The sequence below is a fragment of the Dendrobates tinctorius genome, unplaced genomic scaffold (assembly GCF_039654945.1).
Source record: "Dendrobates tinctorius isolate UK_male_01 unplaced genomic scaffold, ASM3965494v1 ptg000097l, whole genome shotgun sequence".
Taxonomy (NCBI): domain Eukaryota; kingdom Metazoa; phylum Chordata; class Amphibia; order Anura; family Dendrobatidae; genus Dendrobates; species Dendrobates tinctorius.
Genome location: NW_027361765.1, coordinates 24,095,672 through 24,114,978, shown reverse-complemented (window position 1 = coordinate 24,114,978; position 19,307 = coordinate 24,095,672). Strand labels below are relative to the sequence as shown.

Below are 19,307 nucleotides of genomic sequence, written 5' to 3'. Positions count from 1 at the left end.
GGTTTTTAGGAAACCCACACTATACTATGCTCTCCATTGTTGGATGTAAGGAATAGAACATTTTCTACAGCCGTCAGATTTTATCATGACATTTTAAAGGGTGCTTACTCCCAAATAGATTACTTCCGTTGTACAGACCCAGAGTTGTAACTTGCATTCTAAAGTGGATATAAAAAGTATATACACACGTTAAAATGCCAGGTTTTCATCATGTAGAAAAAAAAATCATAGAAGGAAGAATCATTTCAGAACTTGTTCTACCATTAATGTCGCCCACAATCAGTGTAAAGCTATTGAAAAACAAATTAAATTTTTTTCTGGTGGATTAAGAAAAATAAAAATGAAATCAAACAATGTGGTTGCATAAAAATGTGAAGCCTTAACCTAATACTTTGTTGAAGTAATCTTTGAATTTATACCAGCATTTAGTATATTTGGGTAGAAATCTATCAGCTCGGCACATCTACAGTTGGCAATCTTTGCTCACTCTTCCTTGCAGTAGCTCTCCAAAACTTAAGGGCCTGTCACACTAAGCGATATCGCTAGCAATATCGCTATAACGTCACTGGTTTTTGTGACGTAGCAGCGATATTGCTATGTGTGACACTTACCTCCGACCGCTCCCCCGCTGGTTATCGCTGATCGCGCGAGAACATCCTGAGCCATTTCTCGTCGTCAGCTTCCTGCGGCGTCGACGAGCGACGCGTGGATGCGGGCGGGAGGACGTCAGGATCGCCGCGTCTGACAGGTAAGTAGTGACCCCCGACCCCTGTGATGTAGTTGGTGAGATCTGCCTGTGTGGCACCTCACTAGCGACCACTTAGCGATGCACCAGCAATCCTGACCGCGTCATATCGCTGGTACTGTACATCGCTTAGTGTGACAGTACCTTTAGATTGCAAGAGCATCTCCTGTGTAGTCTTCTCAGGTCCCCCACTCATTTTCCCACATGCTTTTCACAGACTTGACATAAGTTTTGTCAGAACATAGCCAGGCTTGTATGTAAGAAAAAGGCTTCTATTTTGCCATCCAATCCCACAGGCAAGACATGTGAAGAATATGGGAGATTGTCATATAGAGTACACAACTATTTCTTTCCAGAAATTCCTGCAGATACCTTAAAGTGGACCTGTCAGCAGGATTGTGCACAGTAACCTACACAGTGTCAGGTCGGTGTCGTCATACTGATTAAATTGATACCTTGGATGCTGAAATCCGTCTTGTGGTTGTTTAATGTTTATTTTCAGTTTTTAGTTAATGATATGCCCGTGCTCCAGGGCTGTGGGTGGGGGAGGGGGTCTTCATGTGGTGCTCTGATTAGGTATTCATAACGCAGACTGCTGACAGGTCACTGATCCTTCCCTATTTTACAAACTGAATATTATGTTTTGAGAAAAAATTCAGAGTCAGGCGCCAGCTAAACTATGGCATGATTGCATCTATACTATCCATTTGATTATTTTATTCGGTGATATAACTTTATTCAGAAAAAAAAATTCTCTATCAAAATGGGGCCGATCGCACCTGCGCAGTAGCCTCTATTGGGGATCCGATAGGTGCTATTGGGCAGGCACTGCTGGCACCACTTTGCTAGAAAAAAAAAAATAGTCTCCACCAAGATGGCGCCGGCGGATCGCCGATAGATGCTACTGATAATAAGGTGCGGTCGGACCCATTTTGAGAGAATTAGTTTTTTTCTGAATTTATACCGCCAAATAAAATAATTAAACGGATAGTATAGAGGAGATCATGCTATAGTGCAGCTGGCGCCTGACTGCCGAATGTGAATTTTTTTCAAAACAAAAAGATGTACAGTATGAAAAATAAGGGGCAGGTCAGTAAGGGATCAGTGACCTGTCATACGCCCATACAGATGCATATGTAAGCAGAGCATCACATGAAGACCCCCCCACAGACCACCCCAGGGCACGAACATATTAACACAAAACTGAAAATAAAGATTAAACAACCACCACAAGACGGATTTCATCAACCCAGGTATCATTTTAATCAGTGTAACGGCGCCGATCTAATAGTGGCTGTAGGTTACTGTGCACAATCCCGCTGACAGATTTCCTTTAATGTTGCTGTATGCCTCTTGGCCATCTCCAGAACAATTTTCTAATAATTTTGGAGGAACATCCAGTTCTAGATAATGTCATCGTTGTGTTAAATTTAAGCCACTTCTTGATGACTGTCTTCAGTGTCCAATGGTATACCTAATGCCTCAGAAATGTTTTGGGACCTTTCTCCTGACTGATACCTTTTCTGTATTTTTAGCTCTTTACGGCTCATGGGTTTTGCTGCAAAATGCAACTAAAGTGTAAGGAAAATCCTACTAAAACTAAACTCTATAGGGTTAATAAAAATCATTTTTTATTATGGCATCTATGTAATGATTGCTATTTAACATGAGTTTGAATGGGATTAGCTAATTCTGAACACAACCACATACCAAATAATAAAAGAGGGAGGGAGGTCACAACCACATTTTAGTTTCATTTTCCCCTTAAAAATGATTTCAGCTTGTTTCTCAATGAATTTGTACAGATTAACATTTAAGATGGAAACTGTTATGAAATGATTCTTTATGATTTTTTTTACATGACAAAACTCCTTTTAACAGGGATGTGTAGACCTATTACTGTACATTATGCTAATTGGCATTAGCAATGGTCAAACTGGTTGACAGGCGCATCCTTAACTATTCTTATGCAGTTATAATAAAATAATGTGGTCTGCTATAATTAAGTTTTCTTCATGGATCAGATCATTGAATGATGGTAGTGTACATACAACTCTTCTAGGAAAGTCCTGGACACACATTGAAGTCTAATTAGAGACATTACAGAGTAAAAAGTGACTACCATGATCTAACATCTTTCCCATAAGTAGTAGGGAAGTAGTAATCAAAAGTTACAGCCAAATGGGTCACCATAATTATTGCGAGGATCACAGGTTTTATCTAATTGAGGAATGTGTATCAGGGCTGTATATAACTATTTAGTCACTAGATCATATTGAAAGGGTCTTTCACACTGCAGTCACTTTTAAAGGTTTTTTTTTTTTTTTTTTTTTTTTTTTTTACACTATAGCAAGTATAATGCCGGGAATTCCACAAAATGCATCATTCAAGATCTGAGGGAGGCATTAACTTCCCCGATATTGTCCGATATAACATAGCGGCCAATTTACGATATATAATAGATTGGATGCGGGGGACAACCCACTTCGCCAATACTCACCTAGAGGGGCAGATTTACCCACATATTTCATTAATGGCCTTGTTACATCTGACTAACGAGGAACTCCCTGATGAAATTCGAGATAATCCAATATTGTGGCAAACTATTCTGTCTTGGAGAAGAGGGAGGAAATTGTGCAATTTGAATGGTAGACTGTCACCTTTCCAGCCTTTTCTGGGTAACCCACTGTTTTTGAAAGGTAAACCGCCAAAAATTTATAAAACTATGGTGCAACAAAAAGGCGTTTTTGGGGTGGATCTATTAGACCATAGTTTCTCTATGATCACTTTTGACGAGGCAGTATCCCATTATCCCATATTTGAAGGACGGCCGTTCTTATTCCTACAAGCACGCAGTCTGGTTCTTAGGTTTATAGTTAGCAAGCAGAGTGAGGGTTTAGGCGATAAATTGGATATCCTTCTCAGAAAGGGCAGGGCTCACTTGGTGTCAACTAGTACCTTATATTCCACTCTGCGGAAGGAATGGTCTTGGGAGGCCAAAACCTCGGGTCCGGCGAGATGGATACGGAACATGGAAGGGTGGGAGATATATTAGAAGCTACTGAGACACAAAGGAAAGTTATTCCATATAATAGTTATACAGATATGGCCATATTATTGCTACATAGGGCTTATATTACCCCGTACGTCCAATCTAGAATGTCTCCCACAAATTCATAGCAATGCGTAAAATGTGGTCTACAGAATACTGATATTTTCCATCACATGTGGGGTTGTCCAAAAATTCAAAAGTTATGGCGTAATATCCACTCTGAGTTGCAACAATTGAGTGATTTTGAGTTCCCTCTTACCCCACAAAGGGCTATTTTTAATATCCTAGAGGAGACCCAAAGAGTATTGCCAAAGCACACCAAAGCCATGTTAGTGATTTGGGCCTCAGCAGCAAGGAAAAGTATATTACATCAATGGTTACACTCAAACGTTCCATCAAAATAGTTAATATTGACAAAAATTCATTTTCTGTTTAAAAGGACTGGTTGGAAACCTTGACCAACAAAGAAAAATTAACAGAGAAGTTCTTCACCAGATGGTCGTTTTTTGTTCCATCCTTGGATACAGAATCTAGGAACAGACTTAGGAGGCAATTTGAGAGCACCAGATGGTACCTGCTGCAAACCATCAGTGGACAGGACACACACCAATTTAAGGAATCCTTTCAAATGATGACGATTGTAGGAAGGGGAGGGGGGGGGGGGAAAGGTGGGATTTTGGCTTAATGTCATAAATATACTGTAACTGTCTGTAGGTTTTCCTTGTTAACATTGTTAAAATAAAAATAGTTTAAAAAAAAAAAATGCATCATTAATTCAAGAGGCTTTCTGGAATTTTGTAACATTTGCACAGGATTAGCGAAAGGCCTAAAATGAAGAAAGCATTACTTATTGTTTGACATCCCTACATGCACCATGGAGCCCACTACATCAGTCATTGGCACACTACAGCCAATCACTGGCCTCAAAATTCACATATTGTACAGTATATACAAACATCACCGCACCGAGGTCTGTGATTGGCTGCAATGGACATCATACGTTCTGGTAGCAGCAGAGACCATAAGAGCGGTGGGATTTACAGTTAACCTGTCACGTTCCCCAACACTATTAAAATGCAGATATAGTGTTAATAGTTTTTCAATGTTGTCAGCTCATGTTACTGAAAAAGCGCGAATTGTTTCTCCCCCTAATTTCTCCAATGAGCCACCGGCTTTAAGTCATAGAGGTGTGTCCAGAATAACCACAGCTGGGTACTCAGTGCGCAGCGGCTGTAGGCATACCTCGGCACTTTGATAGCTCCCCTCTGTGCAAATACACTGGAAATCAAAGTGTCAGGACTTGCTTACAGATGCTGCTCACTGTGTACTGAGCCACTCCGGTCATGCCTTTATGACTGAAAGCTAGCGGCTCAGGGGAGGGATAGAGGTCATTTCCTCCTGGTAGCCTCGCTTTCAGTAAGGCAGACAGACAACATTGGAATTTTATTAACCCTCTATCTGCAAGTTAATAACATTGGGGACCTGACATGTTCTTTTTAGAGTAATGTTTATTTCTCCATTTTATATCAATTTCCTACTTCTGTCCGAATACTAAAGACTCCCTCCTGGAAAAATCCTTTTAGTAACATGATCTCCTCACAGTTTACCTACAGAGTGACACTTCCCACCATCTACTGTGCAGGGATCTACAACACAGCACAACTCAGTGACCTTAAGGGACAATATGCAAAAAAGTTCATAAGATCCTGACCTTTTAAAATAATTTAGAGTTCACATTTCAAATTAACATTTCAGAAATTTTAGAGAGGACAACGGGATAATAGAGCAAAGTTTATGTGGCTATGAATCACGTCATTGTAGATTGAGAAAGGCCAAACATCCACCATTATTGTGAACATTGACTAGCGCAGCTAGAGACAATTTCCTACTTTTCCTTTCACCATCACTCGATCACATTCTGTGACGATGGAGACAGTCTGATATGGGGATGGATGATCTGCTGTAACATGAAAATAAACTGAACTGTAATATTTTATGATCTTCAAACGATGTTGTGAATAGTCAAACCTATCTAGAAATTTCCCAAGCCTGCACATCATTATTCGAGCAAAGTCATTATCCATGCAGCAAATGTGTTCTCCGAGCACTTCAGGGATGCCTGTAAATACATACATTAATGGAGGAACAGCCATAAAGTCACATCTTATAACCTAAATCAATCACCGCAAATTCCACAGAAAGATCCCTGCTCCGCGGCATGACTACTCATTAACTTACTGGATAAAGTTGTTCCGGCATTTCAACCTTCTCATAATTCAGTTCACCATATAGCCAGATGTCATTGTTATCCATATGACTTAATGACCTGAGTGCAGCCTAGGTATGGGGCGCTGCTGTGATAAATGGAAAACATTATCCTTTATGAGAAACATTATGCAATCGTTGCTGGAGCCTCCTGCGGATCAAGCCAAATCTAAGGCATTTATTATTTATGTGCCGTTTGTTAAGGATTAGGTTGTTGAGCCAATTACTTGGGTTATTACAGAGTAGCAATCTACAATAAATATGCACAAAATGGAATTCATCCTTCAAGTGAATTATTCCAGATTACATTACATTTGCGAATCATTAAAGTTATAAGCGAGGTGATGATCACCATCCATTCCCCATATGGCAGTAAACAGGAACAGAACGTCAATGCCATGGTCAAGACAACGCAGCAAGGCGCAATGAAATATGTGGTCTTCCGAGAAATCATGGTACATGACAGGGCTTCCCAACTATGCAAAAGCCACCCCTACTGGGAATGGGTGGTGACTGGCATTTTATCAGAGGGCAACTGTCAAAAGAACACAGTGACTGAGACATGCAGTAAATGCTCAAAGGTATGGCAAAGGTAGGCCTCTAGGATATGGCCACGGTAAAGGGACAAAATTGTGCAGCTGAAATAGCACAGAAAAAAAAGGGATTGCACCATGTTGTGCAGCTCCTCCTTGGATGTGTTCAGTAGATTAGACCCCTGGGTCTATTAAGGCCTAACTTGCAGTACCATTTCAGATGGCAGAGGCAGTTTGTTGTTTTTTGTTTTTAACTTTATGCTGTTTTTGGGTTAAGCCAACTAATTCTTCAAACACAGTAAGCATAAAAAGAATTAACTTGTGTTAAGCAGGCTGCTCTAACAACTAGGCAAGTCCCTTTGCCCCAAACTACAGAAGTATCATGATCTCAAAGGTGAGCCAAGTGTGAGGCTCCACTTCAAATTTTCACCTTAAGGGGTTAAATGAATGACTGGGTAAATGTAGCCTTGGCAAAGTCCATAGAAGCATGCCTGTGATTCAAAGGGGAGAGGAGAAGACAAGAACTTCCTATATTCAATCACAAAAAGTAAAAAAGAAGGGTGTACATGTCTAACGAGGCGGCATGGACTGCTCGGGATCAGACTGAACATTTTAGTGTCTGTATTCATTGTAGGTTATGTTGAAAATGCATTCAGTGACAAACTATTTTCCCAGCCGAGGCTTACTTTTACATAACATTAGTGTGATATTCAACAATGGTTTTCACCATTTGAATTTAGATAAGGTGGTGCTCATTGTAAGTAATGATGCCTACATAGGAGAGGAATACTGCAGTGTATATTAGAACATTGGACCTAGGAACATATAGGTAACAGTAGGAGATAATCCACCTCCACTGTTGGGCTGTGTCAGCATTGAAGAAATCCTGCAAAGGATACAGAGGTTTTTTCGTTTCTGCTCATCGGGTCTTTTTTTTCAACTGGAGAATGACTAACGGGATGGGACAATCTTCTTTATACCTTGGTTTAGTTTTGTCTCATGACGATTAAAATAGAAAAAAGTGGCATGTATCACAATGTAGAATATGCAAGCCTCATTTTGTAACTTTTTAACCTTTTTCTCCAATACCTTTGCCACTTTTCTAAAAATAAGTGGGCAGCACTTTGAAGGAGAGGCTGGGTCCACCAACAGCCTTAGGATTTATGCCTGAAATGCTGCAGAAGATTTCAGTTTCTGGCTTGGGCTACTCAAATACAAAAGCTTGTAAGTCACATGCGTGAAAATTGGCCTCATTTTAATCAGAGTTGTGGAAATTAGGACTAGCAGAAGGGATCAAAAAGTTAACCCCCTTCTTCCCTTGATCATGCAATTTTCCTTTTTTTTTTTGCACTTTTGTTTTTCCTCCCCATAACTTTCTTACTTTTCGGTCGATACAGCCGTATGACCACTTGTTTTCTGTAGGACGAATTATACTTTTCAATGACCCCATTTTATCAATAAACAAGAAAGCAGGATTTCTTTTTTTACGCTTTTAGGATTTTGTATTTATAGCGTAAATATAATAAATATGGTAAAGAGACTTGGCAATATGCTTTTTCCAGCTCAGTACAATTACAGTGCTACCAAACATGCAGTTTTTTTTGTAAGTGGGGGAAAAAAAAAAACATTCAATAAAAAAATTTTACTTGCGGCCATTTTCTCAAGAAACAATGTCTGAAGAGAATTTGCATATTTCCCAGAGGAGCATGGCTGCTTTAAGTCTCATCTCGGCATGCTTAGGCATGCCAATCTCTGCAAGGAGAAACAATACTTCTTGGATATCGGTCAGACGCCTCTCACACAGCCAAACCAGATCTCACACTTTGCACTGACGAGGGGCAGTACCCTGAAACACTGTCTGCAAATTGAGGTACTGGTTTGGCTTTTTATCCTAAGTCATGTGACAAGGCTCGTTAAAGGGTCAACATTGACTTTTAGGATTGCTACTTCCAATAGGTGGCACTAGAGTTCTAGTCCTCTTCCTTTCTGAAGAGACAATTTGGATATTTCCCAGAGGAGCATTGCGGCTTTAAGTCTCATCTCAGCATGCTTAGGCATGCCAATCTCTGCAAGGAGAAACGATACTTCTTGGATATCGGTCAGACGCCTCTCTCACATCCAAACCAGATCACACACTTTGCACTGACGAGGGACAGTACCCTGAAACACAGTGTCTGCAAATTGAGATTCTGGCTTGGCATTTATCCTAAGTCATGTGACAAGGCTCGTTAAAGGGTCAACATTGACTTTTAGGATTGCTACTTCCAATAGGTGGCACTAGAGTTCTAGTCCTCTTCCTCTCTGAAGAGACAATTTGGTGATCTGAAACATTAAAGTGTGACAAACATGTAAAAGAATATGAAATCAGGAAGGAGGCACCTTCACACAACTCTGTATTTGTAAAATGTGTAAAATGTATTTTATTCTTAATGGAGGAAAATGGAGGCAATTTGAACCTTTATATTTATTTTTAACTTTTTTTTCTGTACTTTGTACTCCCCCTAGAGAGCAATAATCTTAAATCCATAGCACTTTACAATTTATCATTCAAGAGAATTTGAACATGCGATCATCTAATCACTTGTACTACAGTGGCATGTAAACGTTTATGCACTCCTGGTCAAAATTACTGCTACTGTGAATAGGTAAGAGTTGAAGATGAAATAATCTCTAAAAGGGGTTAAAGTTAAAGATGACATTTCTTTTGTATTTTATGCAAAAAAAAAAAAAAAAAAATTTCCCCTTTTACATTTTAAAATTTGGGCACCCTGCATGGCAAGTATGTAGTAGCTCCCCATTTTGAAAGTATCACAGCTTGTCAATGCTTTTTGTAGCCAGCCAAGAGCCTTCAAAATTCTTGTTTGAGGGATTTTCATCCATTCTTCCTTGGAAAAATCTTCTAGTTCTTTGAGATTCGCGGGTTGTCTTGCATGCACTGCTATATTAATGTCTAGCCGCAGATTTTTAATGATGTTCAGATCAGGGGACAGTAAGGTCAATTGTAAAACCTTCAGCTTGCGCCTTTTGAGGTAGTCTATTGTAGATTTTATGCGTGTTTAGGATCTTTATCCATTTCTAGAAGCCATTCTCTTTTCAACTTCAGCAAATTAACTTGTGAATTGTTCCCGAAGCCATTGGCTGCAACACAACTTAAAGCATGATTGATCCACCCCCATGCTTAATGGTTGGCCCGATGTTCTTTTCAGAATCAGCAATAGTATGGTCCATGTGACCCACTTATAAATAAACACTTAATATATGACCAACTAGCAAAAAAGATATTGTAATTAAAACAACTTTTAATCTAATATAAAACTGGATAAATCATACAAAAAAACAGTGATAAAGTGCAAAAAAGTTACCAGCGCTCAACAAAAAAATGGTTTGATCTCACCACTGTTGTAGAGCTTCACTGCAGGTATACAGGAGTATGGAAGATGACTATGCAGGCAAAGGGGGGCAAGGTTTCTAATATCCCCAGTTGATACCATGCATTGCTCTGGCCCTTACAAGGACAGTCCCCGAGTAAGGCTACTAAGATGTTTGTCACATAACCAATCTGGTGGGTACATATTAGTCATTTGACTGCAAATATTTAAGCCTTGTCTTGTTGCTTTGAGATTGCACCAAGTTTCTCCATCATCATGATCACAAAAAAACATAAGCTATACGGACCTTAACCCAAACAACTGCAAGGACTGAATTAACTCAGAGGACATTGAAATAATGAAGGCAGAAAAAACCCCTAAGGTCATGTTATTGTTACTTGAGCATATCATTTCTTACTGTACACTGCTGGGCTGAAGGCACCATGGGGTCATAATAATATAAAAGTCCTTACAATAAGGAGTTTTCTATGTGTATGGGATTATGTACATGACCTTTTTTAACGATCACTTATTTAATGCCTAGAAGACTGAATCTCTTTTTGCGAAAGAATTTTGTAACGTTACAGGAGGAGTGAGGAGTCTCAATCGAATCCTTAGATATAAATACGGGACAAGCAGATCGGATGTGCAGAATCATGCAGCTCCAGCAGCCAGAGTCTTATTTAGAGGCGCCATACTTCCCTCTAACAGGCATTCGTCAGGTTATAACGACTGCACATGGTTTGTTTGTAGTCTGTTCCATGGAGATGGATGCATAGTTGAGACAAATATTCTTTAGTTGTAGTTTATGTATGACTAATTGTAAAGTTATTTTATTAAAAATGTTAGAAGGGTGGGGGGACAAGGCAACAAATAGTATGAAAATATAGATATCTGGCTTACTCTCAGAGGCCACCAAGTGGCTGTGTCAACACGAGAAGACATGAGGTCTCGGCTTCTTTAAAAGCAAACCTGCTGAGGCCTATGATTGGCTGCAATGGTCAGGTGACTAGATTGGATTCTTCTGTGATTCTCCAATCTAGTCACTTGACCACTTCAGCCAATCATAGGACTCAGCAGTCATGTGACAATGACATCACTTCTGATGCAGACTCAAACAAGTATGCAAACTTGGCAGGGAATTACATTAGAAATGCAAAATAACATTTACTTCACTAGTTATATTTAAGATAGTGGAACAGAAATTTTAATTGCAGCCATTTTTTTTTTTTTTTTAGACCTCTATGGGGCATTCATAGTGGAAATATATTTTCCATGACTTTGTGGTACTTCCTAATGTTATAAGAATCACAGGCCCTCCTCCTCGTTAGTGCAGCCATCCCCGCAGACTCAAAATGGCACTTGACGCATGTGACCAGAACTCCACCAATTGAAAAACACTTCACACGGGAAAGCGCTAGTCAATTGGAGGAGGCTGATGGACAGGTCTGGTCACACGTAGACCTGCAATTCTTAAAATAAAATACTGGAATAGAAAAGGTGTGCGCTGACAAAAGTTAAAAGTAGGACTTGGACATTTTCTGATGACAATACTTTACTAGAATAATAAACCCATGATTTTATATTTTAAATCCAGTCTATTTATTAAGTCAAGTTTCATGGAAAAAAAAAATGATTTTTTTTTTAACATATGTTTGCACAATACTTTTTATTTTATTTTTTTTTTTGCAATTTTTAGTAAAAATTTCAAAAGTGAACAAAAAAAATACTGTATAAAACACAGTGGACATTAAATTGACAGTAGTATTAGATTTAATTTGCTTCGCTTTTGCTTTGCTTACCACATCTTGACATACTGTGGAGAGGTTCAGTGCATTTCTGTTCATCAAAACAATCACAATTAAAAAAAGAAAACTGGGAAATGTCATTAAACCTTACCACAGGGGGGGAAAAAAAAAAAAGTCTATAAAAAAAAAAAAAAAAATAATACACATTTTAAGGATCTATTACATTGACAAAGCTATTAAGAAACCACCATGTTCAAAATCAAAATCCTTTTAACCCACTTATCCATTCAATAACAAACGCATTCAACTGGATTGGTTTCCAAACTACACTAGATTTTTTTTTTTTTATAGAATTTTTACCATTTTTTTTTTTATTTTTTTTTTTTATATATTTGTTCCAGAATTCTTTATAGTCTCCTATCTACCAGACTGGGATTTCTTGTACAAAATTGTTTCTAGAGCGTTGTACAAAAAAGATGTAAGTTTCTTTTTGGGAAAAAAAAAAAAAAAATACGCCACACACTGTACAATTTTACAAGGAAGAAATTGTGGGTTTTTTTCTGTATACTTTGCTGGCATGTCAAGATGAGAATGGATGTGTAAACTTTTCATTTCATCAATAACACTTTCTGCCAGTCAAAAAAAAAACTGTTATAAAAGTCTTACTGATGATGAGAGTGTTTAAAGCCAACTCAGAGATCAACGAATAAGACCAAAACTATACGGACGCAAACAAAACCATGTTGCTGCCAATACCAGGGCCACAGATGTCATTGGAAGAAATGAGAAGGCTCTTGGTAATGCCCGTACAAAGACATGCATAGCACTGGATGCATGAAAAATTCAATACTCATTCTCCTCCATAGTAGAACGCAGACATTAACTTTAGACAGAGGGACAGTGTGAGAATCATTGTTTTGAAGGGGTGGGGATCTAGTGACAATGGATAAATAATTTTACTAAAATATGTTACCTTTTCAACAAGTATTAGTGGTTACTTACTCAACAGCTTCATGCTGAGAACACTACCAATAGGTAGAGGTAAGGCAGAATACTAATGATTAGCAAACGTGCTTGGATAACATGTTATCTGAGCATTCTTTTGTGCTACCCGAGTGACTTCGGCATGCTCGGAAAATACGTTCGAGTCCCGGCGGCTACATGTCTCACGGATATTCGACAGCCGCAACACATACAGTGATTGTTTAACAAACCGGTAATCCCGGCATGTGTTGTGGCTGTTGAATATCCGCGAGACATGCAGGGACTCAAATATATTTTTCGAGCACGCCGAAGTCACTCGGTTAGCACAAAAGCATGCTCGGATAACACCTTCGAGCACGATCGCTCATCACTAAAGGATACCATTACCTCCGTCTACAGCACGTGAGCAAATCTAAAGAATCTACTTTTCTTGCGAGCTGCTAATCTTAGAATAGGCTTTTTTTTTTTTTTTTTTTTTTAATTAAAATCCATGCCCAAAATCAAAAAATTCTTGGGATTTGGGATTAACAAATTAGCTGAAATTTTCAGAAGGGGACCAAAAAAAAACCAAAAACACAAACATGATACACAAGAGTCCTGATGTCCAGAGTAGTTGTATACTTTATACATCTGTAGTCAGCTTGTAGCACATTCAAGTCTGTAGAGGCTCATTGTAAGAAAAGGAGAAAAAAAAAAAAAAAAGCGTGAGCACTTCAACCACCTCTGGTCCGAAGACTTTTAGTAAGGAAAATGCAGATGGATACTCCTTTTCAGCTACTGAAAGCATCTCCCGAAAAAAAATATATTTTCAGCCGCCTTTATACACCAATTCATCGGTTATCCTGAGTATGTCACTTGAACAATAATGTCTTCGTTAACAGTTGAAAAAAAAACCAAAACAAGTTTTATAATACAAAGTAACATATCCATATTGCAATTATCTGTTTGTTTTTTTACAATTGCACATAGACTTATGCTTGTACATTATAATTACATGTCTGCATATAACAAAGTATGTACATTGGCCGGAGACGTTCTCCATCGCTGAAGTGACCTCTACCTTCCTAGCCTCGATTGGCAGTTAGGGGGAAAATAGACAGGTTTTGTCTTCAGCGAAGATCCAGTAGAGACAATTTCACTAGAAGTGAATTGGAACTGAAGAAAATGAAGAGGGGCATAAAAACAAGTGGTAAGATTTTCTAAGATTTATGCCGCTAAGTTAAAAAGAATATTTCTTAAAAATCTCTGGTTATTTTCTTCATCAAGAGTTGGTTAAACAGTGTTAAATAAAAGGTGTTGAAGGACTCCTTGTTCTGTGTACGTGATGCGAGTTCTTGACGCAGCCTCACGACAGGATCCCACTCGTAGTTTAAAGGAGGGGAACAGTGATGATTTGTAGGTATTTCTTTGGAGTGAATCTTTCCCATGGTAGGCACTAGGAAGAACCAAAGGCAAAAGAAAAACTGCAGTTAACGTCTCATGTGTCCCATCTGGTACGTTTCCCGTGGTCTCTGGCGTGGAGGTTGTTGAGGTGTTTGTTGTGGTCGTCTTCTCTTCAATGTGCCTGTAAAGGAAATAGACATTTAAATACTTAGGAAATAAAACTTGCTTAAATTTGGAGCAAAACAATGGATTTGTAGAAGTAAATCAGAAAAACAAGTCTGAAGCACCAGATGTGTCTTTTTTTTAGAAAAATTATAACTTATTTCATCCTTTAACCCCAAGGGTGGTTTGCATATTAATGACCGGGCCAATTTTTACAATTCTGACCACTGTCCCTTTATAAGGTAATAACTCTGGAACGCTTCCATGGATCCCACTGATTCTGACAATGTTTTCTCGTGATAGTGGTAACATTTCTTTGATATGACTTGCGTTTATTTGTGGAGAAAAAAAAGGAAATTTGGCAAAAATTTTGCAATTTTCCAACTCTGAATTTTCATGCTCTTAAATCACAGAGATATGGCACACAAAATACATAATTAACATTACCCACATGTTTACTTAACATCAGCACAATTTTGATACCAAAATTTTTTTGGGTAGGAAGTTATAAGGGTTAAAACAGCAATTTCTCATTTTTACACCACCATTTTTTTTTAGGGACCCCATCACATTTGAAGTCACTTTGAGGGGTCTATATCAGGGCTGTGGAGTCGGAGAGAGACTCTCAGACTCTCAGACTCTCAGACTCTCAGACTCTCAGACTCTCAGACTCTCAGACTCTCAGACTCTCAGACTCTCAGACTCTCAGACTCTCAGACTCTCAGACTCAGAGACTCTCAGACTCAGAGACTCTCAGACTCAGAGACTCTCAGACTCAGAGACTCTCAGACTCAGAGACTCTCAGACTCAGAGACTCTCAGACTCAGAGACTCTCAGACTCAGAGACTCTCAGACTCAGAGACTCTCAGACTCAGAGACTCTCAGACTCAGACTTCATAAATGGCCAATTCGTAACAACAAATTTACTGTTGTAAAATATTAAACATCGTGCTTGTTCAGTTTCTCACCATCATATAAGTAATCAGACCACTTAGAGCAAAAACTACATTTATTAGAATACAATTAGAATATAGCAAATAACTTTTATAAACTTTTCTAAACTGTAAGTAAATATGCAATAAACACTTTTATGCAGTTAATAAGAAGAAATCTATAAATTTGTCCTCAGAAAAAGTATTGCCTCTGTCAGATCCTCCTTCATGGATGCCCTCAAATCTGATCTAATTATTTTGAGAGCAGAGAACAACCTCTCTACACTAACTTGTGTTGGTGGCAAAGCAGTAACCACTCGGGCAACATCTGACAATGTCAGGATACAGAGGAATCGCTGGTTGCACTGTTATTTTTGATGAACGGTCAAATTTCTCAATTTCTTTTAGTGCACATGAAAAATTCTGCTGAAATGTACTGGCTGTGTTCCTTGATGGGGATGACTCTTCTATGCGGGAACGCTTTGCATGGTCCTTGTGATCCAAATATTTTTCGAAATTAAATTCTTCATCAGTTGATGATGAGGGTGAAGATGTGGCAGGACGACTAAATTCTTCTTGTTCCTCCTGACTGTTCTGCAACCCTTTCATCCTTACTGCTATTTCAAACAGAGCTTCTTTTCCTTTACTTAGCTGTTGATCATCTAGAAGAATCCGATGCATTGCGTCTACATAAACAGCTGCCAAAAGAATGTTATTTTGTAATAGTAGCTCCTCTCTCCGTTTCATTGATGTAGCAATGCCACTTGCAATTAACCCTCCTCTTTGGGACAGGCGAAACATCAGGTTCTTCCACTCCTTTAAGAAAATACCTGGAGTTAAGTCCTCTGCTTGTAATTTTTTAGTCACTGTAAATGGGTGCTCTAGCAATTTTTCCAGCTCAGTCACCTGATTCCACTGACTTTCATTTAGCGTCAGTTGAGGGTTAGCCATGTCTACAAGAAAGGTTTTCAGTTCAACCAAGCGCTGAATCATTAAGTACTGCCCCATCGTGTGGCTTGATCAATAATTGCCCCTTTTCCAGCACGTCTCTTCAAAATTGAGTCAACTTTAGGGGTTCTGGCAACAGTAGCCAATTTTCTCACCTTGCCAATCAGTGCAGCAGCATGTCCTTCTTGCAGACTGTCTCTTATAGCCAGCTGTAGCGTATGCACAACACAGCGCATGTGATGAATGAAAGAACATATTGACACAGTTTCAAGAAGATCATCTAAACTATCATGTTGCTGTTCATCTGAAGCAGCTTCAGTTTGCTCCTCAGTTACAATACTGTGTTCCTCTATTTCAAACATTTCTGTGTCTGTGGACCCAGAATGTTCTTCTAGCTGCTGGTCACCATCATTACTCTCATTCATTAGCTTAATAGTACTTATCATATTTGAAGCATTGTCAGTTACGACAGAAAGAACTTGCTCTTTTTTAAGTTCATAGTCTTGCAGAACCTTTTCCACCAAGACCTGGAGAAACTCACTGGTGTGATGAGCTTTGGTGTCTTTTACTGCCAATGTCTTGGTAACTATTTCATTTTTGTCAAACAAATCGGACATTGATGGCAAAATAGTTCACTCTGACGTGTGCAAGCATCCATTTTAAGAGACAGAAAGCGTCCCTTGAGAGTTTTTTTAAGTTCTTCCTTTTGTTTGAAAGCTTCTTCGATTACTAATTTTCTAATACTCTCTCTCTCCAGAGAAACACCAAGCTTGCGGGCCATTTCCCCATTCAGACACATAAAAGCTGGTCGTGAAAATAATGAAATAGGCACACTATCCTTTACAACAAGCTCTATGATCTGTTTTTTAAATGTATCTACTGTCATTGTCACAGTAACTTTGTCACTGACAAAATATCTTGCAACTGATGGCTGCAAAGTTCTCTGCTCCTTTGTTTGGCTGGAAGAGCTGGGCACTGGTTCATTGGTTTGGATGCAGTCTCTCTCATCCACTGCTTTCAGTACTTCTGGATGAAAGCGCTGTAAATGTCTCTTTAGATTAGAAGCTCTGGTAGGAGCATTTTTATCTTTGCCTGAATATGCACTCATCTTGGCTTCACAGCATTTGTTTTCGTCTGGATCATTTGTCATACACTGACAGACATAATGTTTTCTTTCTTGAGTGATGGTGAAATGTTCAAATACAGCTGATTTAATGTGATGCTTCTTTGACATTCTCAGGTTTTTAATTCTGCATTCACAATCCAAATGACAATTGTTTTTCCTAAAAACAATTGTACAAAATTATTGCCAGGTCGCACAACTGATATAGTGGTCAGTAATACTGTTATTATTCCTCATGTACTCACAGTTAACTGATGCAAAGTTTGTTGAAAGGATAATACTTCTTACAGTCTTCCTCTTCTGAGTAGCAGGCAGCTGTGAGATGCTTGGAAGACGCACACCTAGTATGATCTAGTCTAGAGGAGGAGCTTTACTACTAAGAATTTGCAACACATTTTCACTTTCAGTTTCATACATTGTAAGTAGGGGGGTTGGGGCAGCATGAGGTTAACCAAGTATAAGATTAGATAAGGGCAGTGGAGAACAGTGACACACAAGAAGTAAGAAATGTCTCTATCTCCAGCAGAACTGCTTATCACTGTTCATAGTTTGATAGAACATATATATTTGAGTAACATTTATAAAATTCATATCAAAGTTCAATGATGAAATATTAATACATTTTTTTTAAAGCTGGAGTCGGAGTCGGTACATTTCTACCGACTCCGACCAAAACTAACTCCGACTCCACAGCCCTGGTCTATATGATAGAAAATACCCAAAAGTGACACCATTCTTAAAACTACACCGCTGACGGTACTCAACCACATTCAAGAAGTTTATTATCGTTCCGGTGCTAAGCAGTAGAACCCTCTCCACAAGAGACACTATTTTGGAAACTAGACCCCCTCAAGGAACTTCTATAGATGTGTGGTGAGAACTTTGAAACTCCAGGTATTTCACTAAAGTTTATAACTCCCGGGTGTGAAAATAAATTTTTTTTTTTTTTTTTTTCACAAAAATCTTTTCGCTCCCAATTTTTTATTTTCACAAGGGTAACAGGGCAAATTGGACAACAATTTTTGGGGTCCAATTCCTCCTGAGTACACTGATACTCCATATGTGGGGGTAAATCACTGTTTGGGCGCATAGCAGAGCTTGTAAGGGAAGGAGCAACATTTGACTTTTTCGTCACAGAATTGGCAGGAATTGAGATCAGACGCCATGTCGCGTTCGGAGACCCCCCCCCCCCCCCCGATGCACCAAATAGTGGAAACCTCCCCATTCTAAGTCCAACCCTAGCCCCAACACATCCCTAACCCTACCCTAACTTTAGCCCCAACCCCAACTCTAACTTTAGCCCAACTCACCTGAACCCAACTCTAACCCTAATGGGAAAATGGAAATAATTTTTTTTTTTCCCCAACTAAGGGGGTGATAAAGGGGGGTATGCGTTACTATTTTTTTTTATTTTGATCACTGTGATTGGGTCTATCAGAGTGATCAAAATAACCAATAGGAAAAAATTTCCTATTACTGCCATATGCCGGCCAATCTCGGCAGTGCACTGATCATGTGCCCGCCATTTTCTCCCGGAAGAAGCCAGCAGCCTGGGGTACTTCAGGGACAACGGAGGTACCCTGGGGAGTGATCGAGCGACCCTATTTCTCTCTCCTCTGATGTGACCACACATCAGGAGAGAGAAATTAAATGGAAAATCTGACTTTTTTTGGGGTCGCCGTTATACTGTTACTGTTAATAATGGCGATCGTAACACCAGGGTCAAAAACCAACCCAAATCATGTTCTCTGGGGTCTCTGCTACCCCAGAAACCAAGACCCCAGAGAAATTCCAACGCTGGGGGGGCACGCTATAACCTTAAACCTCAGTGCTGTTAAAAAGCGGTGCTGTGGTTTAAGTACCTTTAACTGCCGACATTAAAAGGCATATCAGCGGTCGTTAAGTGGTTAAATGTAAAACTGTGTTCAGTACCCAGCGCCGGAGAACAGCGCTTACTGCAACGCTTCTTCCCTGATGCCCGTCTGTGTGGTACTGATGCGGCACACGTGTGCCACAGGTACAAAGCACAATTTGAGTGGGCACCATCCATTAATATAAGGAAGG

The 19,307-nt window shown here is 39.2% G+C and overlaps 1 protein-coding gene across 1 annotated transcript in view; it reads right to left on the bottom strand.

Moving 5' to 3' along the window:
* Positions 1 to 11,541: 11,541 nt before the first annotated feature.
* Positions 11,542 to 19,307, bottom strand: part of ADAM10 (ADAM metallopeptidase domain 10) — a 211,913-nt gene continuing 204,147 nt past the window's right edge. Inside the window, exon 16 of the mRNA XM_073586969.1 lies at positions 11,542 to 14,259. Within this exon, the coding sequence (XP_073443070.1) occupies positions 14,165 to 14,259 (95 nt within the window). The 3' untranslated portion in view covers positions 11,542 to 14,164. The remainder of the gene's footprint in view (positions 14,260 to 19,307) is intronic.